This window comes from Herpailurus yagouaroundi, unplaced genomic scaffold, assembly GCF_014898765.1.
Source record: "Herpailurus yagouaroundi ecotype Mexico unplaced genomic scaffold, PumYag 159, whole genome shotgun sequence".
NCBI classification, from domain to species: domain Eukaryota; kingdom Metazoa; phylum Chordata; class Mammalia; order Carnivora; family Felidae; genus Herpailurus; species Herpailurus yagouaroundi.
Genome location: NW_024412400.1, coordinates 63,626,064 through 63,653,343, shown reverse-complemented (window position 1 = coordinate 63,653,343; position 27,280 = coordinate 63,626,064). Strand labels below are relative to the sequence as shown.

The following is a 27,280-nucleotide window of genomic DNA, read 5'->3' as shown; positions in this document are numbered from 1 at the left end:
ATTTCGGGAGTAGATTCTTTAATGCCCCTTACCCACTTAGCCCACACCCCCTCCCACAAACCCTCCAGCAACCCTCTGTTCTCCATATTTAAGAGTGTCTTATGTTTTGTCCCCCCGTCTTTATATTTTTTTGCTTCCTTTCCCTTATGTTCATCTGTTTTGTATCTTAAAGTCCTCATAGTCATTTGATATTTGTCTTTGATGAATTTTGCTTAGCATAATGCCCTCTAATTCCATCCACGTAGTTGCAAATGGCAAGATTTCATTCTTTTTGACTGCCGAGTAATACTCCATTGTATATATATACCACATCTTCTTTATCCATTCATCCACCGATGGACATTTGGGCTCTTTCCATACTGTGGCTATTGTTGATGGTGCTGCTATAAACACTGGAATGCACATGTCCCTTTGAAACAGCACACCTGTATCCCTTGGATAAATACCTAGTTGTGCAATTGCTGGGTCGTAGGGTAGTTCTATTTTTAATTTTTTGAGGAACCTCTATACTGTTTTCCAGAGTGGCTGCACCTGTTTGCATTCCCACCAGCAGTGCAAAAAACATCTCTTTTTCCACATCCCCACCAACATCTGTTGTTGCCTGAGTTGTTAATGTTTGCCATTCTGACTGGTGTCAGGTGGTATCTCATTGTGGTTTTGATTTGTATTTCCCTGATGATGAGTGACGTTAAACATTTTTTCGTGTGCCAGTTAGCCATCTGGATGTCTTCTTTGGAAAAGCCTATTCATGTCTTTTGCCCATTTATTCACTGGATTGTTTTTGGGGTAAGTTTGATAATTTCTTTATAGATTTTGGATACTAACCCTTTATCTGATATGTCATTTGCAAGTATCTCCTCCCATTCCATTGGCTGCCTTTTAGTTTTGATTTGGTTCTTTCGCTGTGCAGAAGTTTTTATTTTGATGAGATCCCAATAGTTCATTTTTGCTTTTGTTTCCCTTGTCTCCAGAGACGTGTTAAGCAAGAAGTTGTTGAAGCTGAAGTCAAAGAGGTTTTTGCCTGCTTTCTCCTCTAGGATTTTGATGGCTTCCTATCTTACATTTAGGTCTTTCATCCATTTTGAGTTTATTTTTGTGCCTGATGTAATCAAGCGGCCCGAGTTCATTTTTCTGCATGTCGCTGTCTGGTTTTCCCAGCACCATTTGCTGAAGAGACTGTCTTTATTCCATTGGATATTCTTTTCTGCTTTGTCAAAGATTAGTTGGCCATACATTTGTGGGTCTATTTCTGGGTTTTCTATTCTGTTCCATTGATCTGAGTGTCTTGTTTTTGTGCCAGTACCATACCGTCTTGATGATTACAGCTTGGTAATACATTTTGAAGTCTGGGATTGTGATGCCTCCAGCTTTGGTTTTTTTTTTTTTTGTTTTTTTGTTTTTGTTTTGTTTTGTTTTGTTTTTTATTTATTTTTTTTATTTATATATGAAATTTATTGTCAAATTGGTTTCCATACAACACCCAGTGCTCATCCCAAAAGGTGCCCTCCTCAATACCCATCACCCACCCTCTCCTCCCTCCCACCCCCCATCAACCCTCAGTTTGCTCTCAGTTCTCAACAGTCTCTTATGCTTTGGCTCTTTGGTTTTCTTTAAAATAAAATCTTTAAGCAGCACCTGGGTGGCTTAGTCTGCTAAGCATCTGACTCTTAATTTCAGCTCAGGTCATGACCTCATGGTTCTTCAGATCTAGCACTACGTGGGGCTCTGCACTGACAGCATGGAGCCTATTGGGGATTCTCTCACAAAATCAATAAACATTTTTAAAAAGTCTTTAATAAAATGGTCAGACAGAGATCAGTCTTTGGTGGTTTTAACATATATACGCCCTAGCTCTCTGACAAGTGCACGGAGGAAAAAAGTAAAGGCACTTAAGATTTCATTCTCCTCGTGAAGGTAAGAAGACATTAAGTTATGGTAAAGAGGTTTGTAAGTGTGGAGTGCCAGGCTCACGCTTGTTATATATGGACACCAGCTACAACGGAGAAACAAGAAGGTCTGGAACTTTAGATCACTGTACAAAATAATTTGGGAGTAATCTGTTCTGAATCCGTTTAAATTTGCTTCACTTTTAAAACTGGTTAAAACTATGTTCAGCTGATTTCTTACTAATTTGTTTTCTAATAGAAGGGATGCATAGAAGGGCAAGTTTGAAAACACAGTGAACAATATTTTATGGATGAATGTCTGCAATAGGGCATTAGTACTACCAAAATGCTGCTGTAAGTACAGGAAAACTCCACACTCTAAAATTTTCACTTTTCTTCCTGAACAAATTTTGATACACCCTGTTCTTACACAAATTTGATATGCTACACATTAAACATGTTCCAATCCTGATGAATATTAAACATTTTATTTAAAGATTTTAAAGTAAAAAAAAAAAAAAACGGTACACAAATACAGATATTATGATGATCAAGGCAGTATTCTGTAGGACATAAAGCAAAACAAAACAGAATTTAAAAAGTAAATGTACAGGTACTAAACAAGTATAATACCTGATATCTAATTCAGGCTGCATTCACATAAAATGAGCTGACCACATACATGCTTATGGAATATAAATTTTTTTCTTAGTACACCAAAATTCCAACCATTCTGTCAACTGCCTTATTCCCGCTGAGTATTTTGAGAGAACTTCTATATAATATAAAAACAACTGGCATGGCACTTAAAAACTACAAAAAACAGAACACAGTTAAAAACATATTTGTAATGCAATTCTGTATAAAATATACACAGTAAATGTTATTAGTTAAAAAAAATTTTTTTAAACACAAAAGACCACCCTGAATAATGGTTAAAACCTCATCACAGAAAAATGTTCACCATTTGTAACATTATTGATAGAAAATGGATAGGATTTTTTTGGGGAAGAGAGATCTAACTTGAAGAAGTCATTCAAAGTTTATTTAAAATTGTAGATAAGACAGTAATTCATTGCCTACCCCTTTCTCAAAACTTATCATGAATATTCTAATATATAACTACAGCCAAAATAAAAGAATAACTCAAAGAAAGTGTTTCTTAAAATAAGGCCCAAAGACCCAACAGAATTCTAAGGTGGGCCCAGCAATATGCATTTTAAACAAATGTCCCAGGTGATCGTTCCCCATTCTACAATTTGGGAACTAATGCCCTAGGGGAGACAGTACCACTTAAAAGCAAGGTCATAAACATATTTCTGATATGTCAGAATTTTCTATAAGTTTATGATTTGAAGTGAACACTGCTTTTTTAAAACAAGTTTTAGGTATTAAGAAAAACATACATACTTCTTACATAAACATGGGAATGTATATAAACTTTTTCCTTTGAGGTTTTCATTGCTTTCAGATTTGGTCATTTGAAGAAAAATGAGTACATGGTCGGAAACTTCAGAAAAATTACATTTCAAATAAAAGGTAGCATCCAAAAAAACAATTAATTATTAGATGCCTATAAATTTTAAATCATTATAAATTTAAGACTAGATAGCTTCCCCCCAAATTAAATTTTACTAAGATTGGACAATTGTGAGTAATTTAGATGATTACTGTTACTTTTTACATCCCTTTTCATTAAAAAAATATTTAGGGGCACGGCACCTGGGTGGCTCAGTTGATTGAGCATTCATCTTAAGCTCAGGCTGTGATCTCACAGTTGGGTGAGTTCGATCGAGCCCCATAGCAGGCTCGCCTGCTGTCAGCACAGTGCCCATTTCAGATCCTCTGTAACCCCCCTGCCCCTACCCCACTCACAAGCTCTCTCTCAAAAATAAACATTAAAAAAATATTCAAAATAAACGGATGCTATCACAGGCATCCCTTTAAATAATAAATTGCTAAACACTAGTATTAATAAAAAATAATCTGAAGAACTCTGCCCCTGAAATGTATTCCACTCTGATTATATGTGTTACCCACTTAACAAAAACTCATTTAAGGAGCTGGAACTTGTGGAATATGTATGTCTGTGTTCTGAATATTTATTCATGTTGACCTTTTTTAATTTCACTGAAGACTCCATACTATAAACAGGGTCCAAAAGTATGGATAATGTGGTTTTGGTGAATAAATGAGTAAGGTTAAGACACTATTTGGAAGATAAAATACTTTTTATGTATATTGTTATAAAGAAAAAATTGCATACGTTCTGTCTCTACTGGATAATGGAATGCTTTTACAAGTTTGATAAGGAGTGCTTCCTTGTTATCTAAAACCATAAAAAGTCACTGTGGGATTACCATTGCACTTTTCTGGTGTTTTTTTTTTTTTTTTTTTTTTTTTAATTTAAAACATTTTTAATTTCTATTTTTCTCCCTTTCTATATACTGAGAAATGCTCCATTCAAATGCATCCTGGTTCTTTGAATGACAGTTACTAACATTCCAGTTAAAGTTCTGGCTAAAGGGATAAGCTCAGAAGCTTACACCCCTATCCTAAGAAATCACTCATCAGTTTTTCAAAAATAGCTAATGATTTAGAATCTAATACTTAATAAAATGTGCCTGGTTTTTTTTTCCTCAAGGAGAACTTGTATTCCCTAATTCTAAGCAAGTGACATCCTTTACTACCAATTTAATAACTGTTGCCTTAAAAATCAATAACTTAATTATCCAAGGCAATAAAACTTACAGCTGAATTTTTAAACACAAAGAACTCAGAAAGTAATAGGTAATATAAGTTGTTGTATTTTGAATTACTCTTCTATTCCAAAATTTAAAACTTTAAGGACTAAATGAAGAATGACAAAAATCACAGTAGGTTTATGACACAATCCCATCATGTGCCTTAAACGCGGTGGTTAAGTATTTCCTTTAAACAAAAAGGACAACTTCATTACTCATCAGTAGGCTGCTGGATTACCAGTATAACTGAATGTTGACACGACCGTCTGGGAACTAGTTTCATTTTCTTTTTCATAGTTAGATGTAATAATTGACTCTTACAGCCAACAATAGAAGATACTGAATGCTTTTTTTGTAGGTAAGAAATATAAAATGGTTCATTGTATCCAGGCTGGTAACGAGTTTATTCATGCATTAAATGGGAACACAAGCAAAATGCACAGTTGGAAAATGAGGATCAGACACATTCTTCTGCAGACATCAAGAGAGGATTGATGTACTCAAAACCTTCAAATTCAGACTGATCAATCTTCCTCACAATGTCACTGTTGAAAGAAAAATAAATTAATTTTCATAATCTAGATTTCTTCAACTTTTTATTTAAATGGTAAACAAAAATTAAAAACCAAAAAATAAGGCTAATTTATATAAATTATGGGGGAAGAAATCTACAAGTATTTAGATTAATCCCAAAACATCTTCTAGAAGAATCAAGAGTACTGAAAATAAAAGACTAACAATCCTGTAAGCAGGTTTAGAACGAAAAGGTAGTCCAAAATTGAAGGCTAGAAATTAAAAGTCACAAATTGTCACAATTCTGGTTAATCTTAACTTTTGACCTGAACAACACTCATACTTAGAGGCGAACATCCAGGTCTGAATTAGCATTCAATTTAGTAGTCACCTCAACAGGAAGATAGTGACAAGAAGGCCCAGAAGAAGTTAGCCAAAAGGAAAAGGCAATAGGGACAAGTACATAGAAAGACCTAGAATAAGGAGAGGACACCACAGGGAGGTCATGGGTCATAGGGTATAGAGATGTTGGCATTCTGTTATACTGGGTTTCTAATTTAATATGCAGTAAGAGTAATACCAATGAATATTTGAATACTTAAATGCACACACCATACTGCAGAGCAAAGTTACACAGGATACAGTCCCTTCCTTCGAGGAGGGAAGGTATCCCACATAAAGAAAAGCTACAAGGGAAAGCAGTACCTGCTAAGTTTCATATGGGACAGCTAAGTCTTGATCTAAGCACAGTTCTAATGAGAAGGGTGACTTCTAGCTGCAGAAATTGAGAAAGCCAGCATTCATTCCACAACCACTGACTGAACAGAATTATGAAAGACTATGTTAGGTCTGGGAAAGCGCCAAGTAATTTACTGGAGTTGAAAGCACAGGAACAGAAGCATGTCAAAGGTAGATGATCTGGGAGGAAGGTAATGGCCAGTTAAAGGAAGCCAGTAATGCTTACTAGAGTAAGGAGTTTCACCTTTATTCATCAAAGACCTGGTTGCATTTGAGGTAGCTCAGCAAGATGGAGAAGATTCCAGTATGTAAAAATGAAGGAGGCATACAGAGGGAACAGCATGAGCAAAGGTAACAGCACACTATCCGGGGATGTGGAGTAATGGAGACTGGTCAGAACACAGCATTTGTGTTGGAGCACAGTGAGAGAGAGCTGGAGAGTCGGGTGGGAGGAGAGGGTAGAAGGCCGTGACTGCTGGCTGAGAGGACAGGTTTTATCTTCTAGACAAGGAGGAGGTTACTGGAGGCTTCTGACAAAGGGGGGGGGGGTGTTAAATCAGGAGGATGGTGTAATATTCTACGCATGATTTGAAAGAGGTGTGAATGGGGCTGACGACAATGGGAACGAAAACGAAGGATCTGACACAAGTGATGAAGTAAAGAAAGAACAGACAAGGAGTTGGCAGCTGAACACATTATCGTTTGTTAAGGAAAAGGAAGCGTCAATAATCATGGACATTTTGGATCTGAATGCAGGAACACATGATGGCATAACGAGCACGAAAAAGTAAATAAAAATAAGGAACTGATGGAGAACAACAGAAAAAGAGACCATAAAGAGTCATTTCTTTTTCTTTTCTTTTCTTTCCTTTTTTAAAAGTAATTTCTACACCTGATGTGGGGCTCGAACTCACGACCCTGAGATCAAGAGTCGCATGCTCCCCTGAATGAACCAGCCAGGCGCCCCAAGAAGTCATTACCTTTATTTCAGATTTCGTATGTCTGAGGTGCTTGTCTGACAAACCAGGGAAGATGTTTAAACAAGCAGATAGAAATGCAGTTCAGGAGAGATAGCAGGTGGGGGTGCTTTAGGAACTATGGCTCATTTATTCTTCACAGCAGCCTTCTGAGGTAGGCAGTAAGAGAAGAAATAGGCACAGAGAAGTTATGAAATTTGAACCCAGGTTACTCAGTTGGTAAGAGGTGAGGTCAGGATTCAAATTCCTATCTTTTGATTAAATCTAGTGTTCTTTTTAATACATGACACTGTCAGAATAATGACTTTCATACGTTACTCTCTCCTTTCGTAGACAGTAAGCTTTTTTGTGAGACTGGCCTACATCTTAATCATCTTTAATGCCCAGTACTTAGCACAGGGCCTTTTGCTCAAAAACCGTTTGCCAATTTAGCTGGGTGTGATTTAAATAGCTGGTATCAGTGATGTGGGGCTGGCCGAAATCTCCAAGGAACAAAGTGCATATTGCAAAAAGGCGGCTGTTACAAACAGAACTGTGGAACATCTCAGTCTTGAGGGGACAGGGGAAAAAGGATGATAAGTGGTCACAGAGATGAAGCAGACCAGGATGGGTAGTGCCCAACAAAGCAAGGCCATGAGTGCCAAATGCTTCACAGACATCAGGGGAGATGAGGACTGATCAAAACACGCTTTAAAAATCAGAAATCAACAGGGGCGCCTGGATGGCTCAGTCGGTTAAGTGTCTGACTTCAGCTCAGGTCATGATCTCACAGTCCGTAAATTCAAGCCCTGTATCGGGCGGGCTCTGTGCTGACAGCTCGGAGTCTGGAGCTTGCTTCGGATGCTGTGTCTCCCACTCTCTCTCTGCCTCTGCCTCTCTCAAAAAATGAATAAACATTAAACAAAAATCAGAAATTGACAAATCAACTCAACCGTCAAAAGCCGAAGAAGCAGGTTAAATTGTAAAGAGTTAAAGTGCAGTTAGTAAGAAAAGTACAAGACAATCAATGTTGACTACTCTGAAGGAGTTTGATGGAGATACTGCTTATTTATTTTTCTCTTACCATGAGCATCGAGTAATTATCTTGAAAAGAAAATGAGGGAAGAAAATATGGTGGTTTAAAGATGTGCTAAGATCCAGGGGGCAAATTAGGATATCTGAGCATGTTTATAAATAGAAGAAGAGCAGCAGGAAAAGAGAAATTAAAGAAGGTGGAGTAATGGACATAACTGACAAAATGAAATCCTGGCAGAAGCTAAGGAAACAGATCTAGGAAAATGGAGCACCCCTTGCAAAAGAGGGATAGCCTTCCAAGAATAGGGAAGAAGAAAAAGGAGGTGGGAGAGACAGCAATTCTGAGATGCAAGATGGTCCGTGACAGCTGAAAACAGAGCAAGCTCACACCAGGCAGGTCTCAATCCTTGCAGTCAAGCTAAGGCAAGGTTAGTCCGTTAGAAGTGGTGAAGGCAGGGGTAGGACTGAAGGCTTCCAAAATGTAGAGACGGTTTGAACAGCTGCATGAAGAATGTGGTAAGAATTAACAAGACAGAAGTGAAAATATTGACAAGGAGTAAGGGCCTCCTTGAGATGACAGAACGAATCTGTAAAGAGAGGTAAACAATCAAATATGCCCAAATTATTCTAAACCATACTTTTAAAAGATGAACATATGGGGCGCCTGGGTGGCGTAGTCGGTTGAGCGTCCGACTTCAGCCAGGTCACAATCTCGCGGTCCGTGAGTTCCAGCCCCGCGTCAGGCTCTGGGCTGATGGCTCAGAGCCTGGAGCCTGTTTCTGATTCTGTGTCTCCCTCTCTCTCTGCCCCTCCCCCGTTCATGCTCTGTCTCTCTCTGTCCCAAAAATAAATAAATGTTGAAAAAAAAAAAAAAAGATGAACATACACATAAAAAATATGTCAGATCACCGCTGGCTAGACTTGGTAAGTTAATGTCATCTTTTTAATAAGCAATTTGGCAATACTTATCAAGAGCTTTCAAAATTTCATACTCTTTAGGGGCACCTGGGTGGCTCGGTCAGCTGGGTGTCCGACTCTCAATTTCAGCTCAGGTCATGATCTCACAGTTTGTGAGTTTTGAGCCCCACATCGGGCTCTGCACTGACAGTGTGCAGCCTGCTTGGTATATTCATTCTCTCTCTCTCTCTCTCTCTCTCTCCCCCCCCCCATCCCCCTGTTCGTGTTTGTGCACTCTCAAAATAAATAAACTTAAAACAAATTTTCACTCTTTGATCTAATTCCCTCTCTGAGAATCTATCTTAAAGTAATACTCAGGAACTCAAAGACAGTCATCTTCAAAACAGTGCAGTGCAGTGGGAAGAGCACGGGTTTCCATCCTGACTCTGCCACCTGACAGCTGTGTGACTCTGCTTGCCCTGTCTGGGTCTCAGTTTCCTCATCTATAAGAGGAAGATGACAGTAAGTAGATTTATCATGTTGTTGTGGGAATTAGAGAGAAGGCACGTAAGGCAAAGTAGAAAAGGGCAGTCGTTATGACTTATAATAGTGTAATAGATTCAAATATCCCATAACTGAATGGCTAATTCAATTATGTTATAATCTGGTAATGAAGCACTGTGTAGCCACTAAAAAGGAAACTTCCAAATAACTTCAGAAATATTTCAGTCTATAGAGTTACTTACTCGTCATCTGGAGTGAGCTGGACAGGTTCATTGGTAAACTGAGAATCAAAGTTGTCCAAACCGAATTCCCCAGAAATATTTGGTTTGAAGGGAGGTACCACCTGCTTTTGCTCCATCTAGAAAGACATTAGATGACAGCTCAAGCCTACGTTCTTAGAAAAATTCCACCTCTACATTTCTCCTCTTCCCTCAGAGGCTTCCACATCCTATCACAGCGAGTCCTTAGGCGTGGTTCAACGGTATTCACAATGATGGAAATAATGTACAAAACTGAACGCTGATATAGGCCTTACTAATATTACAACCTGCTCCATTAAATTAATATTCTAAGCTTTTATTGTTTTAAAAGCCTTTTAAAAAGCACTTTAGAGTGTGGCTTAAGTTACTTAAGCTATGATATATTTGTTTTGTTTTTTTAACATTCTTTTAAGAGAATAAAATTTGGCCCAAGATAATAAGGATACCTAATATAGAAAACAATGACAATTTACATACCATATCCCAATCAACATTTCGAAAGAACGGGTGTCCCTGAATATCAGCAAATCCTGTTTGAGGATGACAACCCAATCGTTCCTTTGGGTCCTATGATGGAGAGAAATGTTTCAAGAACTGGAGGGATATCGTGCTTTAGAATAAACAAATCCTCTCTGTGACCTGGGTTTTGTGTCTCTTATATAACACCTTTATCTCTGAAATTACATCATAGTACAACACTAGACTTAAATGAGTATCTGAAGCTTGTGACAAGTACAATTTCCTCATGGCTCTGTCTCCGGCTATCATGTGATTATGGTGGATATAGGTCACTACTCCTTGCTACAGGAAAAGGGGAGGGAAAACAGAACAGCACAATCATTTCAGCAGCATCCACCTATTTCTTTGGCACAGGTTATTGTGCTGGTCAAAATATACAAACCCCGAAACTCCACAAGTGTGTTCTTAGCTCATTTGTAAAGCTCTATGTCCAATTACAGCAACACAACAATATAATCTGTGTATAACCGTGATACAACCATTATGTGACCCACTGGACTAAGGGGCTGTAACTTAACAAACAAACAGTCTTGGCTTATTCATTACTGTGAATGAGAACATGCTACCATTTTCCTTTCCAATAAAAGGCATTTTATTTTGAACATTAGAACCTCTCACCTTCATTGTGCAGCGTGCTAATACTTAGATTTCCATTTTAAATCTTTCTCCATCTAAAGTACTCAAAAGCCTCAATTTCTCATTTTGTTAAAATTCATCATTATCTATATTTACCTTAGATGATAAATGCACATCAACCTACTTTTTCTAACCTACAATTTATTTAAGAAAACATTTATGATTGCCAAGATCGCCGTGATACAATAAGCGTATCTGGTCTCTGTCCCAGGTCCCTGACACAGCTTCTAAAACCTGAGTGAGTAATTTCCTGAGTGAGCCAATTATCTTTTGTTATTCACAAGTCCCTTTCAATTACACCTGAGTTTATACTAATAATGTGACTCTTGGTGGGCTGGTAGATAGCTCAGGATGGGATCTGGTTGCCGGAGGAACCATCCATGTGATTAGAGAGTTTTAACTTTAAGCCTTATTTTCAGATGGGTGGAGGCCACCTACCAATGGATAATGATTCAATCAATTGTGTCAATGTAATGGAACCTCCATAAAGCCCTCTGAACCACAGCGTTTGGAGAGCTTCTGGGTTGGTGAATATGTCCATATGCTGGGAGACACGGAGGGTGTGTACCCTAACTCCATAGGGACAGAAACTCCTGTGCTCAGGATCCTTTTGGACTGCACCCCGTGTATCTTTCCATCTGGCTGTTCATTTGTATCTTTTTTTATAACCAACCAGTGATAGCAAGTAAACTATTTTCCTGAGTTCTGTGAGCCATTCTAGCGAGTTACTGAACCTGAGGTGTGAGAATTGTGGGAAGCTCAACTCTGTAGCCAAGTCAGACAGAAATGTGGGTACTCAATACTCATGACTCATGACTGGCACTTGAGGTGAAGATAGTTTTATGGGACTGAGCCCTTAAACCCCTGGAATCTGATGGTAACTCTGGGTAGTTAGTATCAGAAATAAACTGAATTGTAATACACCAAGTTGATGTCTAGAGAGGTGGAGAATTGGTTGTTGGTGTGGAAAAAAACCTACACATTTGGTGTTAGAAGTGTTATGAGTAAAAACCATTCAGAATCATAATCTTAGATCCTAAAACTCTTCTAACCTACCGACCACAATGAAGAATTGAATGGTCTTCAGATTTTTTAAGAACCAATGACAGCATTTCATTTCTTCTGAATTTTATCTGATTACAGGGCTTTTGACGTGATAATCTGTACAGAACACTACTGTCCCAAGTGCTCAATAAGGAAAGAGATCTATGAATAATAATCCAAAGAAAACTGAGTAACAAAGCTGTAAGTACGATTGAGGCTATCCCCAAAGATGTAATTTTTCCCTAATTGAGTACATGGTATATATATCATCTACATTAAAAACCCATATGTAATATATAGCTGGCAGTGACTTACACTGTCAAAATGGACAATTCATCTCAGGATCTAACACTCTTTGGTAAAGAGATAAGTTCTAGATCTAACTGAAAAAAAATTATTATACGCTAGTGTTTTGGAATATTACACTGCCTGAACCTCTACTTAGTCTCATCTATACAGAGATAAACCGCTGAAGATTTTTACATTCAATTTATACCTTGTTGAGAAAACTCTTCAGGACACTTGCAGCTTTTACAGACAGAGAGCGTGGTATGCGAATTTGTTTTTCCAAAATAACTAGAAAGATAAAATAGTGGTATTATATTTCACTTTTACATAGCTTCAATTTTACATTTTTATTATGAGCTACTTAAGGGCATTCTCAAAGAAAAAAATAAGGTATTACATATACTACTTCAGCGTCTCATGTGCTTTCTCAGGCTCGCTCCTCTCCTTCCCTCTCAGAGAGCCTCTTCTCTGTGCTGTCCTTATCATTTACATGCATATTTTATTCTTTGACTACCTTACTGTGCCTCGGTTTCCTCATCTGTAAAATTAGAATAAAAATAATACCTACTTCATGGGGTTGTTATGAGGTTTAAATGAGTTAATAGCTACAAAATGTGAGGTACGTGTTACTAGACTCAATTTTATTAGACATTGCCAAGTCGTTCTCCAAAGCTGTTAAATCAATTTTCACTGCTTGCCAGCAGTCTATGAGAGTTCCACTTACTCCGTCCACATCCTCACCAGCCCTGGTATTATCGGACTTTAAAATTTCTGGCAAATGCACGGGCAGGAAATAGTAGCTCATTAATGTTTTAATGTGCAAACCTCTAATTACTAGTGAAGCTGAATGCTTTTTCATATATTCCATGGCCATCTGGATTTTCTGTTACATGAAACAGCTATTCATTTCCCGTGATGGCCTTAATTATTAAATGTAGAATTTCATGGAAATCTTTGGACTGGGTGTTGGGAGCAGGGGGTGATCCCTTGTCTGCTTTTTTTTCTTTTTTTCCTGTTTGAGTCTTTGTATTTCCAATTGTGGGCCTTCTTTTCTTCACCTTTTGATCCCCTTATATTCTTGGTACCCCACTTTTTCCTCCATATTGTTCTTGGACTTATGCACTCAGCCTCGGGGTCCATGTGGAAAGATATTCCTCTCTAGCCACAGAATTCCTTCTTCTAATCTCTGTGATATACAATCTGAAGGAACTTCTTTGTTATATTTCTGAGTATGAGAAAATAGTTGGTAAATGGGACTGAAGGAACAGAAGTAGGAAGATATATTTAAAAAAAAATGAAGGGGTGCCTGGGTGGCTCCGTTGGTTGGGCATCTGACTCCTGATTTCAGCTCAGGTCATGATCTTGCAGTTCATGAGTGTGAGCCCCACATTGGGCTCTGTGCTGACAGTGCAGAGCCTGCCTGGGATTCTCTGTCTCCCCCTCTCTCTGCCCTTCCTTCTCTCACTCTCCTTCTCTCTCTTTCTCTCTCAAAAATAAATATTAAAAAAAAAAATGAAGACTTACATATTAAGAAGTATATTGTCCAATTATTCTCCCCTTACTCAAGGTAAAAATCTGAGCCATCCTCATTCAAACTCTAGAATAGGTTATTCACAGAGAATCTGTAAAATACCGCAAATTACCTTGGAAAAGATAATCCTCTGTGTTTTGATCAGGGTTATCCGAGCTTCCAACAATATCAAATGGAGATCTGCCTGCCATCATCTCAAACATTAGTACTCCAAGAGCCCACCAGTCGACACTGAAACCTTCAAAAAAGAAATTTTTTGAAGCAACAAATTATCTATTCTGCATTCTTAAAAGTCAGTAACTTGAGATTCATTTCATTGTATAATTAAAAATTAAACATAATGAAAAATAAACTCTAAATGCATTATAACTATCATGGTAGGCAGTGAAGATTATAGGAATATTTCACTTATCAACAAGGGGAGGTACCTAAAAGATAACTTTAAAAATAAAATATTGGGGAAAAAATATTGGAAATGAAACACTAAGTTCCTTCTCCCAAATATGCCTGTAATTTCAGACTCATAGTCTGTATCTTTTTTTTTTTTTGAGGATGTAATTAAATTTTATTTGAGAATAACTTTCGTGGGTCTGAAACTTGATCTTCTGCTAGTTGATTAAAGATCCTTGAAGGACCTTGGAATCAGATTCTGAACGGCTGTCAGAAGTACCATCCTCCTTCACATCTGCTGAAATCAGAGGGCCAGAACCCAAGAAGTCCAATGTTTTGAGATAAATATATTCTCTGGTTCCTGACAAGCAGTCAATCTCTCCCTCATTTTTCAGATTCCTGGAGGAAATATCCCAGGAAATGTGAACAATCTTCCAGGGGTTCATGACTTTGTAGTCACATGGCTAAAGTTTAAATCCTTACTCTGCCACTTTCTAGCTGTATGATCTCGGGCAAGTTATCTAAACTTTCTGTAAAATGGGAATTAACAATGCTTACCTCCTAGGATTATTAAGAAGATTAATTTAGTTAATATAATGTAAACTGCTTGGATTAGTGCCTAGAACTTTTAGTGTTGCCATTAATAAAATATTCAAATCTGTACCCCCAAATACTGCTAAGGTCCCACTGTCTCTTATTTCATATTTTAGGGTTTTCATGTAGGTTTTAAGGGGATCAAGGAAGTTTATATTAATAAGATTAGTATTTAAATACTACAGAGTACTATAATGCAGTGGGTACCACATTTAACCACCCATCTAGCACTTAGCTAAAATAACACCTATTTATTTATTACCATAATCTTCTCCTCTTAAAATTTCAGGAGCAATGTAATTGGGAGTACCGCAAAAAGTGCTGGTTGTATCTCCTGGCCGTAATCCTTCCTTTTAGAAAAAATAAAAAAGAAAGAAAAAAGAGAAAAGAAATAATAAGATCAAAAATTATCTTTTAAATTCATCTCTTTTATTTCATTTGTTATATAAGCTCAGCATCTACAGGTAATATATTAAGCTTAAATAAAATATTACTAGAACAGTTGTCTTTATTATTAAAATCATGAGTTGCCCCTAAATAGCTTAAAGAAAGCCTGTCCTCATTAGATGTTGGTGGAGAGTTCAATTAAAATAAAAATTGCATTTGAAATAATTTATATTCAGGTAAAAACTTAATATAAAAATTTTAATTATATGAGTAAAAGGAATCATATTTTATGAAGAAAAGCACTGTAAATCCCACCTGCTACACAAGCACTGTTGGTTGTTTTTCCTAAGGCACGAATTTTTTGGTTTTGTATTTCAATAGCTACCAGATGGAAAAAATTAAGGCAGAAGACACTAATGTACATAATAGAAAAACTACACACTGAGAAATGGAAAATCACCAAAAATTTATAACAAATTTGTATGCACCTAACAATACAGCCTCAAAACACAAAGAGTAAAAATAGACAAATGAGAAGAATTTCACAATCCCTGCTATGGAATGGACATTTGTATGCCCCCCCCCCCCATTCATATGTTGAAGACTTAATGTGATAACACTGGGAGACGGAGACTTTGGGAGGGAATTAGTTATTAGGGATGATGGGATTAGTGTCTTTATAAGAGGAAGAGAACTCCCTCTTTCTCTCCCTGCCATGTAAGAATACAACAAAAAGACACATCTGCAAACTGTGAAGAATGCCTTTACCCATCTGCAAGCCATGAAGAGTGCCTTCATGCATGTGCAAACCATAAAGAGTGCCTTCACCAGACACTGGATCTACTAGCACTTTGATCTTGAACTTCCCAGTCTCCAGAACTATGAGAAGTAAATGTCTGTCTTTCAAACCACTTAATCTACAGTATATTGATATAGCAGGCTGAACTGATAATACAATCCCAAATCATGACAGGTGATTTCAAAACATCTGTATCAGAAAATGACATATCATACAGACAAAAAAATTAGTAAGCAGAAAAAGATTTGACAAAAGCTAAATATATATATTATATATATAATATACATATACATATATAATGTACATACATATAAAATATGTATAATCTATGTGTACATGAGGAGAAAAGGGGAAAGAAAAGAGAGAGTGTGAAGGACATAGACTCCCTTCATGCAAAAAAGAGATTATATATCCTTTTTAAAGTACATATGGGATACTGACCAAATACTAAGTCACAAAGGAAATCTCAATATATTTTCAAAGAACTAATATCATTTAGACCATGTTCTGGCCACAAGGCAATTAAATAAGATATCAACAATAAAAAGTTTAAAAACAAGCTAACAGTAAATTTACAATTAAGTAAAAGGCAATTCATTTTTGTGAGTTTTATTAACTAATGCATGCCCATTATAATAACCTCAAAAATATGTAAAAGTAAACAGAATGTATGATGCTACACAATAGAACATACAACACATATAGAAACAGACAATGCCATACTTTAAAACTCTATTTAATGTTATTTATAAACATTTTATATTGTTATGAACTTTTGGCAAACATCTTCTAAATGACTTTATAATGCTATGTTTTGTGGTCAGTCCGTAATTTCCCCTAATTATTCTCCTTACCAGCCATTTAGATTATTTAAAATATTTAAAATATTTATCACCAACTACAGGAAAAAATTTTGGTCATAAACCTTTTCTCATAGGCCAAAAAATCTACTCAGGATACCCCAGAGGCAGAAAAGATATTTGCAAATGACGTATCAAAGGGTTAGTATCCAAAATCTATAAAGAATTTATCAAACTCAACACCCAAAAGACAAATAATCCAGTGAAGAAATGGGCAAAAGACATCCAGATGGTTAACAGACACGTGAAAAGATGCTCAACATCACTCATCATCAGGGAAATACAAATCAAAACCATGATGAGATACCACCTCATACTTGTCAGAATGGCTAAAATTAACAACTCAGACAACAACAGATGTTGGCAAGGATGTGGAGAAAGAGGAACCCTTTTGCACTACTAGTGGGAATGGAAACTGGTGCAGCCACTTTGGAAAACAATATGGAGGTTCCTCAAAAAATTAAAACTAGAACTACCCTATGACCCAGCAATTGCACTACTAGGTATTTATCCAAAGGATACAGGTGTGCTGTTTCGAAGGGACATATGCACCCCAATATAGCAGCACTATAGACAATAGTCAAAGTATGGAAAGAGCCCAAATGTCCATTGACGGATGAATGGATAAAGAAGATGTGGTATATATACACAATGGAGTATTACTCGGCAATCAAAAACAGTGAAATCTTGCCATTTGCAACAACATGGATGGAACTTGAGTGTATTGTGCTAAGTGAAATTGGTCAGTAAGAGAAAGACAATTATCGTATGACTTTACTCATATGTGGAATTTAAGATACAAAACAGATGAACATAAGGGAAGGGAAGCAAAAATAATATAAAAACAGGGAGGGGAACAAAAGATAAGAGACTTTTAAGTATAGAGAACAAACTGAGGGTTGCTGGAGGGGGTTCTGGGTCAGGGGTGGGCTGAATGGGCAAGGGGAATTAAGGAAGACACTTGTTGGGATGAGCACTGGACATTATATGTAGGGGATGAATCACTGGATTCTACTGCTGAAATCATTATTGCACTATATGCTAACTAACTTGGATGTAAGTGTAAAAAAAGAATATCCCAGAGGCAGAAGTTCTAAATCAAAGAGTGTGCCTGTATATCTTTAAGATTCCTGACACATCCCCACCAAACTGCTTTACAAACAGTTATAACAATGCATACACTCACCAATGACATAGAAGAATGCCATTTCTTCAGACTCTGTAAGCAGACTATTATAATTAAAAAAAAAAAAAAAACCACAGTATCTGGCATGCAAAAATAAAGACTATTGTTTTAATGTGTACACTTTCTAACAAGGTTAACATTTTTAATGGGTTTTTTGTTGTTGCTGTTCAGCTTTATTTTCCTTTGACAAATTATAGGACATTTTTCTTTTGAAATAAGAAAAAAATCCCCTGGTAAAAAAGTGACAGAGATAAAAAAAAAAAAGGTATCACAAATCTCATAAAAAATGGATATATAGGGGTTTGCCTACTAAATGTTTACTTGTTTATAACTAAAGATGTGTATAATAGAAAAATTTAAGGAAATAGAAATTTAATATAAGAAAAGATAAAAATGTCTGAGTTTTGTACCTAAAAGCAAAAATACCTGAGGTAAAGATTTTCTTTTAAGGTCATTATCAAGAGATAATGACATTAAATCTTCAATACTGTTAGAGTGTCTTACTTAATGTTAGCATTTAAATAGTTTAAATAATCTCCAAGCTCTGGAGGCACTTCCTTCAGGTAAATGGGAGAGTGTGATCCATACGTTTACATGCTTGTTGCCATTTTACCGTGTGCAGATAGTTCTGGCCCGGCTACTTCAACAAGGAGAGTAGCACCCTACACATTTTGTGGAAAAACACTGGACTCTTAAATAAAAAACTGTTACAAAAAGAATATAGGTCCGAGAAATAAAGGACATGTCCTGAGAGTAACTGAAATTCTTATTTTGTTCTACTGTACTTTATGTCAGATATTTAAATTTTAAATACAAAAAATGATACATTTCCTGGGAAAATCTTGAATACATTATCACGAGTCACAATTAAATGGCGAAAACTAGAAGGTGACATGCAAGTAGTTATGCTAAAGTCATGGGATTGCAGACAATTTTTATTTCCAAATTTTCTCCAGTACTTTCACAACATTCAAAATAAAATGTTACAGACAATAAAAAGAAATTAACTCTTATTATAGCACATATAACAGTCACAGAAAATACGGACTTTTGTAAATGATTAGAAAACATGTATATTTTTCTTTGTGCTAAAATTCCAAAAAGCATCCCAAACAGGGTAGCAATCATTTCTCCATCTTTAAATATTGTTATTTTACCAAAACAATTTTATGAGCTGCTGAGACCTTCTGATTAACTAGAAATGCTTCTCACCTTACACATGCCATAGTCAGTCAGTTTGATATGTCCTTCTGAGTCCAGCAATACATTGTCCAATTTCAAATCTCTATAAATTATCCCTCGTTCATGAAGATAATTTAATGCTAGACTGATTTCTGCAGAGTAAAATCTAAAAAGAAAAATAACTCATTTGATTCAAGTTTCGGAATTGTGGTAAGTTTCTAGAAGAGGTTATTTAAGTCCTATCCCCATCTGCAAATGAAAACACCAAAATCGTGTCAAAAGATTTTTTTCTCCCTATGTTTTTAGAAATGACACCAAAACACAAACTGAAGTACACTTTAAAATATCTTAAGGGTGCCTGGGTGGCTCAGTTCACTGAGTGTCTGACTTCAGCTCAGGTCATGATCTTGTGGTTCGTGGATTCGAGCTCCCTATCAGGCTCTGTGCTGACAGCATAGAGCTTGCTTGGGATTCTCTCCCCTCTCTCTGTGCCCATCCCCTGCTCGAGCATGCGCGCATGTGCGTGCACTCTCTCTACAGAGTTTCCATAGCTTCTCCTCCCTCTACAGAGTTTCCATAGCTTCTATCACTTCTCTAAGAGACAAATGATCTCTCCAAATGCTAAGAATCATTGATTGGTCTAGAATAAAAAAAAAAAAATACTAAAAGTTTAACTCAAACTATAAAATGCATACCAAAATTCTAGAAAATGAATTATCCTACAACCATACCATTTAACATCAAAGAAAGGGTTTTTTAAAAACTGCCACTAACTCATTGGCGATAACCAGAACTTTTGACCTGAACAATGAAAATAAAACACTCAAGTTGGTTTATTGCTACTTTGGGGAATGTTATCATGATCATGTTTGGAGGTACATAACACAAACCTTCTCAGTTACTTAATTCTATGAATAGAGAACCTGAGCCCTTATTTTGTACTTTGGTTCCCAGAAAAGCACAAAACCAGAACTGACACTTTAATACAGTAAAAACTACTTTCCCCATGTCCAACTGAACAAACAAGGAACAAATACAGGCTCTGGTCACATTTAGAAATGTCATTTGTGGCTCTGCTATGAAGGGCAACCATTTAATAAAGCCTAAATAAATGAACATACAGGAAATTAAAACAAAACAAAACACAGTTTGGTCTGAGATTAGATTAGTACAATTTCTACCTTTTTATAAAATTGAAGGATAGTATCTCTTTTTGATAAGAAAGAATCAATGTATTAGCAAGATTTCCACTAAATTGGGGCACCTGGGTGGCTCAGTTGGTTAAGTATCCGACTTTGGCTCATGTCATGATCTCACTGTTTGTGAGTTCGAGCCTCGCATCAGGCTTTGTGCTGACAGCTCAGAGGCTGGAGCCTGCTTCAGATTCTGTGTCTCCCTCTCTCTCTCTGACCCTCCCCCACTTGCACTCTGTGTGTGTGTGTGTCTCTCTCTCTCTCTCAAAAATCAACACTAAAAAATAAAAAAATTAAAAAAAAAAAGATTTCCACTAAGTACTTACAAAAATAAAATCTTTAACCTTTGTTACACGCATATACAAACTAATATGCCTCATCTTTTGCGGAGCACAACAGGGTGAGAATTATTGCTAATTATGAGTACAAAACAAAACAAATCATGGCACTGATGAATTAAACTTCTCCAAGGCCATGATCCTTCCCTACCTAATTCCTCCAACATATAAGCAATTTACAATCTTATATAATAATGTCAAATTAAGGACAGAAAATAAACAAAAAAATAAATAATATTTAATGATCTTTTCTTATTCATCAACATGTATGAGATCAGAGAAAAAAAAGCCAAAGGCAGAACAATTCAGAAATTGTAATTACAGGAAGAATAGTCAGAATTACATAAAACCTTAAGAGGAATTGTTTTATTACTCTCAAGTATATACAAATAATAAGTGTAAATCCATCAATTATTTCAATGGTGGATGTTGAATAGATAAAATAATTGGGTTTAGTTAACTGAAGGTTTCCCCTTGAATAGTTTTTATACTTTTCAATTACTTACATTAATATATGTAAATACATAATGTTACACATGTTATAATATAAACTTTTACCTTAGCCTCTATATGACTTCCAAAAAATTAACTAGTATCAAAAATAAGTGATTTATCTACCCTTTCAAACACTGGCACATAAAAAGTCCCATAGCATCCCCTACCCACGACCCCAGACAAAAATCCAACGGTACCTGGCATGTTCTTCAGGAAGTTTTCTTTGTCGCTGCATATGAAACATTAGATCTCCTCCATTTACATACTCTATGACAAAGAACAATCTAAAACACAGAAAAGAAAAAAAAAAAAACCCAAATGAACACAGGAAGGAAAAAAGAGAGGCAAACCAAGAAACAGACTCAACTATAGAGAACAAACTGATGGTTACTGGTGGGGAGGTGGATGGGGACGATGCGTTAAATGGGTGATGGGGATTAAGGAGGACACTTGTGATGAGCACTGGGTATTATAGGTCAGTGATGACTCACTAAATTCTATACCTGAAACTAATATTACACTGTATGTGAATGAACTGGAATTTAAATGAAAACGTAGGAGAAACAAAATTAAAAAGAAAGAAAGAAAATTAGCAGGGCTTAACTCTAGGAACTTGACATGTCAGTGGGCTTAAAAAATAAAAATAAAAAAACACAGGAGAGAGCACATGACACCAAAATCCAAAACGAGGCAGTGTAACTTCGCATTTTTAAACACTATAGAGAGCAGTTACAACATAGAGAGCATTCTCCAGATTTATCCTCAACAAACACTCCAGGAATTTGGCGGAAACAAAGGGTAGTTGGAGAAGAAAGCTGTTTAATCACAGAAGATACAAAAAAGTAAACCAGCATAACTGTGAGAACTGCTTCTTCCATTTGAAAGTAGTACCACTAGCAATCCAGAGCCTCTTACTCTCACCTCAACTTTGGCCCTTGCAAAACAAGTCTTATTTAACTGTCACTTAAGGTAAAGAAGTTAGGATTTCTCTCTCTAGTTAAACTCTAGGAAACTTTAAGTCTTAAAACTAGAATCTTGAAAATACTTCAAAAGTTAGATTTTTAGTGCCATAATTATGACCTGGTCTTTTTTTTTTTTTTTTTTTTGCCCAAAGCAGGAAATTTCCTACTGCTGATCCACCATTAGACGGCTATCACTGATTGGAGTATGAGTAGCAGGAAATTTTAAACAGAGTACTCTTGTGTCCATCTCCATGTCTTCCGCTTCCAGCTTATAGTAGAAAGCAGTTTTCATTGTGTAATATACCAAAAGGTGTAGAGCCCAGGAATCATTCCATTATCTTTCAATCTTACCTGCTTTCTGTCTGAAAGCAAGAATGCAGCCCAACAAGAAAAGGATGATTAGATGCCTGCTCAAAAACATGCTTCTCTGTCTGTACCCAATCAATATCCTATTTCAAAATATGAAAGAAATCCATGTCAAACTGAATTATCATCAGAACTATGATAAATTTGTTCTTAGTAATTCAATGATCACAAATACAAGTAAGTAACTAACTGCTACTGTTTGATGATAATCATGAAACAACAGCGTATATACAAAAACACCAATAAATCTTTCAGTATTATGAAACAGTCTAGAAAACTTTTACAAAGATCAAGTACTTTTCCTTGATAATAATATGGCTTGATTTTTATTTCTTAAAAATCTAGTAGTCATCAGATTACATTAAATATATCTTATGTAATCTGTTTGAAGCATATATTTAGAAATGTAAACTGAAATGATAAGACAAAACATTGAGGTTTTCTCTGAAATAGTACACTTAAGCCAACTTAACAGTTCAGAAATGATAAAACATTGTGCTTACTCACCTCATCATCATTGACCAATTCTTTTTTCACAACTTTCATTGCATAAATACGATCTGTTTTTTTTAACCTCACCAATAATACTTTGGCATAACTTCCTCTGCCTATTACCCGAAGCAAATCAAAATCTTGAAGACCTAAACTGGATGAAGCTTTGCCACTTTCTCTGGTGTTCATTGCCTGTCGAGAACATTAATATCAAATAGTTATACCTGGAGGAATTTTGCATAATACATTATATTTCCAGTACCTGGTTAAAATGTTTTTTAAGTATTTTCTGACTTAAGTTCTTAATAATTCTTTTCTTATTCATTCCAAACGATATAATCTAACTACTCAGGGAAAGGATGAATTCATGAGTTGAGGTCAGACGGGTACTGACAGGAATGGAGAGGGAGTTGAAATCTGAGAAATGTTAAAGGATGTCTTAAGATGTGATAACTTTGGGTATGAAGGCAATGGAGATACGTGAATTAAAAAAATGACACTAACTTTGATGACTGGGAGACTGGAGGTACTACTGACAGAAAAACAAAGTGTGCACATAGGATAAGATTAACAGAGCTGTTGAGATAATGGGCTTGGTTTTTCATACTGAAGATACAAGATACAATGGGATTGCAAGATTAAAGAGTCCACTGGAAGCTTGATATATCAAATCTGGACTAATGAGCGGATATATTCAGAGATATTTTTGGAAGCTATAAACAGAAAATAAGCATGAGGCAACTTAACTAATGGAAAACATTCTTTTCTACACAATACCAAGCTCTTTTGGAATGACAAAACCAGCCTTATAATCCATTTACAACTAGAAACTTGGGCTTCTGGTAATTTATAGACAAGACCGAAGATAATCTGTTTTAACACATCTGCAAAATCCTCCACATACAATCAACATGTACCCATAAGAATTAAGTATGAATTTTCTCAAGTGAAGAGTATCAAGAAAACAAAGAGCAAATTTTGAGAAAAACTAGTAAGCACAAAAAAGAAAAAAAAAGTATCATGAAAACTGAAGGAGAATGAGGTTTCAAGAGAAGGGTCACACAAAAATCTAGAAATAATAATCTGATGTGATAACAAGAATAAATAAAGACGAGTAAAAGAAACCAGATTAGAGTAGATGAAGAAAGCATAGAATGAATGGTAAGAAGGAAAGGTAATATACAGACTTTAAATGTGGTTAACTGGGGGCGCCTGGGTGGCTCAGTCGGTTGAGCATCCGACTTCCGCTCAGGTCATGATCTCGCCGTTCGTGAGTTCGAGCCCCGCATCGGGCTCTGTGCTGATGGCTCAGAGCCTGGAGCTTGCTTCTGATTCTGTGTCTCCCTCTGCCCCTCCCCCACTCACGCTCTGTCTCTCTCTGTCTTAGAAATAAACATTAAAAAAAAAAAAATTAAATGTGGTTAACTGAAACTTCAAAGGAGAATGAAATGGAACAAAAGCACAGTACCTTCACAGAATCACTAACAAGACAGAAACCAGAAACTAGTGGCATGCCACCTTTAAAGGATCTGAATAAAACAAACCCTACTGATCTATAAAAATAGCCTTCAAAACAAAAGTGAAATACAAACATTTTCAGATAAATGCAAACTAAAGAAATTCATCATTAGTACTTTCTCACTAAAGGAAATATCGAGTTTTTCAAGAAGAAAGATAATCTCATACAGATAATATAAAATATAATACGGGAGTATATATAATACAGGAATAAGGGAAATGGATAGCCAAAACAACATTGGCCATATACTGATAACTGTTTTATCTGGGTAATGGATACAGGGGCTTTGTTATACTACTCTGTTTACTTTTAATTGTGTTTGAAATTTTACACAATAAAAAGCTGGGAATTTATTTATTTATTTATTCATTGTTTATTTTTGAGAGAGAGAGAGAAAGCACAAGCAAGGGAGAGGCAGAGAGAGAGGGAGAGACAGAATCCCAGGCAGGCTCCACGTTGTCAGTGCAGAGCCCAATGCAGGGCTCGATCTCACAAACTGGGAGATCATGACATGAACTGAAATCAAGTCAGGTGCTTAACCAAATGAGCCCCCAGGCGCCCCAAAGTTGGGGTTTTTTAAAGGTAACTAGGAGTAAAACATAATATACCTATCAAATATTGGAAAGAGATGGAAAAAGGGGGAGGAATTGTGAACAAAATCTTTCTGGCCTGCAATATATAAAGTTGGAAAATTGAAGAGTTATAAACATTATAGGCATAACTAGAAATGATTAAAAAGAGCTGCCTCTCAGAAGTCAAAGTGGGAGTGGAAGGTGTGAAACATGATGAATCTTTTCTTTTTTTTTTCCCCCTTAAGGTTTATTTATTTATTTTGAGAGAAAGAGAGAGCCCAAGTGGGGAAGGGGCAGAAAGAGTGGGGGGAGGGAGAGAGAGAATCCCAAGCAGGCTCTGTGCTGTCAGTGCAGAGCCCGACATGGGGCCTGAACCCACGAACCATGAGATCACAAACAGCTGAAATCAAGAGTTAGACACTTAACTGAATGAACCATTCAGGTGCCCCTAAGTCTTTTTCACTACAAGATATTTTTAAAAAAATATTATTTTAATTAAATATCTTTAACTAAAAACTTACTGCTTTAAAAGTTGATAAAACATTTAATAGAAAAAATAATAGTATTTAAGATGCTTAATCATTTATACTTGAAATAAACAACTAGCCCATAATATGGAAGGATCTACAATATATCTTAATAATACTACCAAGTATTCTAAACCTCACTCTTAAATTATATTCAATTAAAATTTTAATAATTTTTTAGATTATGCTGTCTTAAATAAAAATAAGTTATCCCTGTATGGTTATTAAATTTGATTTTCTCCTGTTAAAAAAATAAATAAATAAAAGGATAAAGAAAGAAGTTATCCCACCAGATTTAATTTAAATGAAATTAGCAATTATTAGATTAAATCAGAATAAAACTCAAACATCATTAAAAATCATTCCTGCATTTTACCATTATGATTTAAAATCTAAGCAAGTTGGGGCGCCTGGGTGGCGCAGTCGGTTAAGCGTCCGACTTCAACCAGGTCACGATCTCGCGGTCTGTGAGTTTGAGCCCCGCGTCAGGCTCTGGGCTCATGGCTCAGAGCCTGGAGCCTGTTTCCGATTCTGTGTCTCCCTCTCTCTCTGCCCCTCCCCCGTTCATGCTCTGTCTCTCTCTGTCCCAAAAATAAATAAACGTTGAAAAAAAAAAATTAAAAAAAAATAAAATAAAATCTAAGCAAGTTAATTTTCATATTTTTTAACTGTCAAGTCTTATTAAAAAGCTAATGATGTAATATACAATAAAACTAATTATCTTACCTCCTTTTCTTCACCAACTTGGTCCAAACTCTCATGACTTGAAGGATTATATGGAATTACTGAAAATCCAATCCCCCGCCACAAAAAAAAAAAAGGAGAAAAACAATAGTACCCGTTAACTGAGCTTGACTTAAAATGTTCTCGTGATTTAAGTTTCTATTTCAGAATAAGTTTTCATTATTTAATTTTATTTTTTTAAGTAGGCTTTACCCCCAGAGCAGAGCCCAACATGGGGTTTGAACTCACAACCCTGAGATCAAGACCTGAGCTGAGATCAAGAGTCAGATACTTGGGGCGCCTGGGTGGCTCAGTGGGTTAAGCATCTGACTTTGGTTCAGGTCATGATCTCACGGTCTGTGAGTCCAAGCCCCCATCAGGCTCTGTGCTTACAGCTCAGAGCCTGGAGCCTGCTTTGGATTCTATGTCTCCCTCTCCCTTTACCCCTTCCCCCCCACCAAAATAAATAAAACATAAAAAATTAAGAAAAAAAAAAAGAGTCAGATGCTTGACCAACTGAGTCATCCAGGCACCCTCAAGTTTTCACTATTTAAAATGGAATATTTAGGGCGCCTGGGTGGCGCAGTCGGTTAAGCGTCTGACTTCAGCCAGGTCACGATCTCGCGGTCCGTGAGTTCGAGCCCCGCGTCGGGCTCTGGGCTGATGGCTCAGAGCCTGGAGCCTGTTTCCGATTCTGTGTCTCCCTCTCTCTCTCTGCCCCTCCCCCATTCATGCTCGGTCTCTCTCTGTCCCAAAAGTAAATAAACGTTGAAAAAAAAATTAAAAAAAAAAATAAAATAAAATAAAATGGAATATCTGTCCTACTAGTAATAAATTGTATGTATTTATGAGTCAACTCCTAATCTTTAATGAGAGTAGAGAACAAGAACCAATTAACAGCCAAGTATTGATTTTAACAAATATTTTTGTTTTTTAAAAAATATTTCTCCTCTTCACAAATTAATCAATTCCTTCTACAAGGGTGACTCCATAAACCTTAATTATTTTAGTATGACTAAGGCATAGAGAGAGGGGGCCTTTGGTTTTTACTCCTCACTTTCTTCATACTCAAAAACTGGACTATAGGTTTCTATTCCTTGGAACTACTTGGGGCAAAAAAAAAAAAAAAAAAAAAAAAAAAAAC

General features: G+C 36.3%; 1 protein-coding gene across 1 annotated transcript in view; it reads right to left on the bottom strand.

Moving 5' to 3' along the window:
• Positions 1–2,358: 2,358 nt before the first annotated feature.
• The window catches only part of PRKCI (protein kinase C iota), a 73,043-nt gene continuing 48,121 nt past the window's right edge, over positions 2,359–27,280 (bottom strand). Inside the window, exons 8-18 of the mRNA XM_040480721.1 lie at positions 26,140–26,198; positions 22,811–22,987; positions 22,289–22,386; positions 21,173–21,259; positions 18,980–19,115; positions 14,798–14,885; positions 13,664–13,789; positions 12,229–12,308; positions 10,011–10,100; positions 9,516–9,631; positions 2,359–5,175 (exon numbers count right to left, since the gene is read on the bottom strand). Of these exons, the coding sequence (XP_040336655.1) occupies positions 5,088–5,175; positions 9,516–9,631; positions 10,011–10,100; positions 12,229–12,308; positions 13,664–13,789; positions 14,798–14,885; positions 18,980–19,115; positions 21,173–21,259; positions 22,289–22,386; positions 22,811–22,987; positions 26,140–26,198 (1,145 nt within the window). The 3' untranslated portion in view covers positions 2,359–5,087. The remainder of the gene's footprint in view (positions 5,176–9,515; positions 9,632–10,010; positions 10,101–12,228; positions 12,309–13,663; positions 13,790–14,797; positions 14,886–18,979; positions 19,116–21,172; positions 21,260–22,288; positions 22,387–22,810; positions 22,988–26,139; positions 26,199–27,280) is intronic.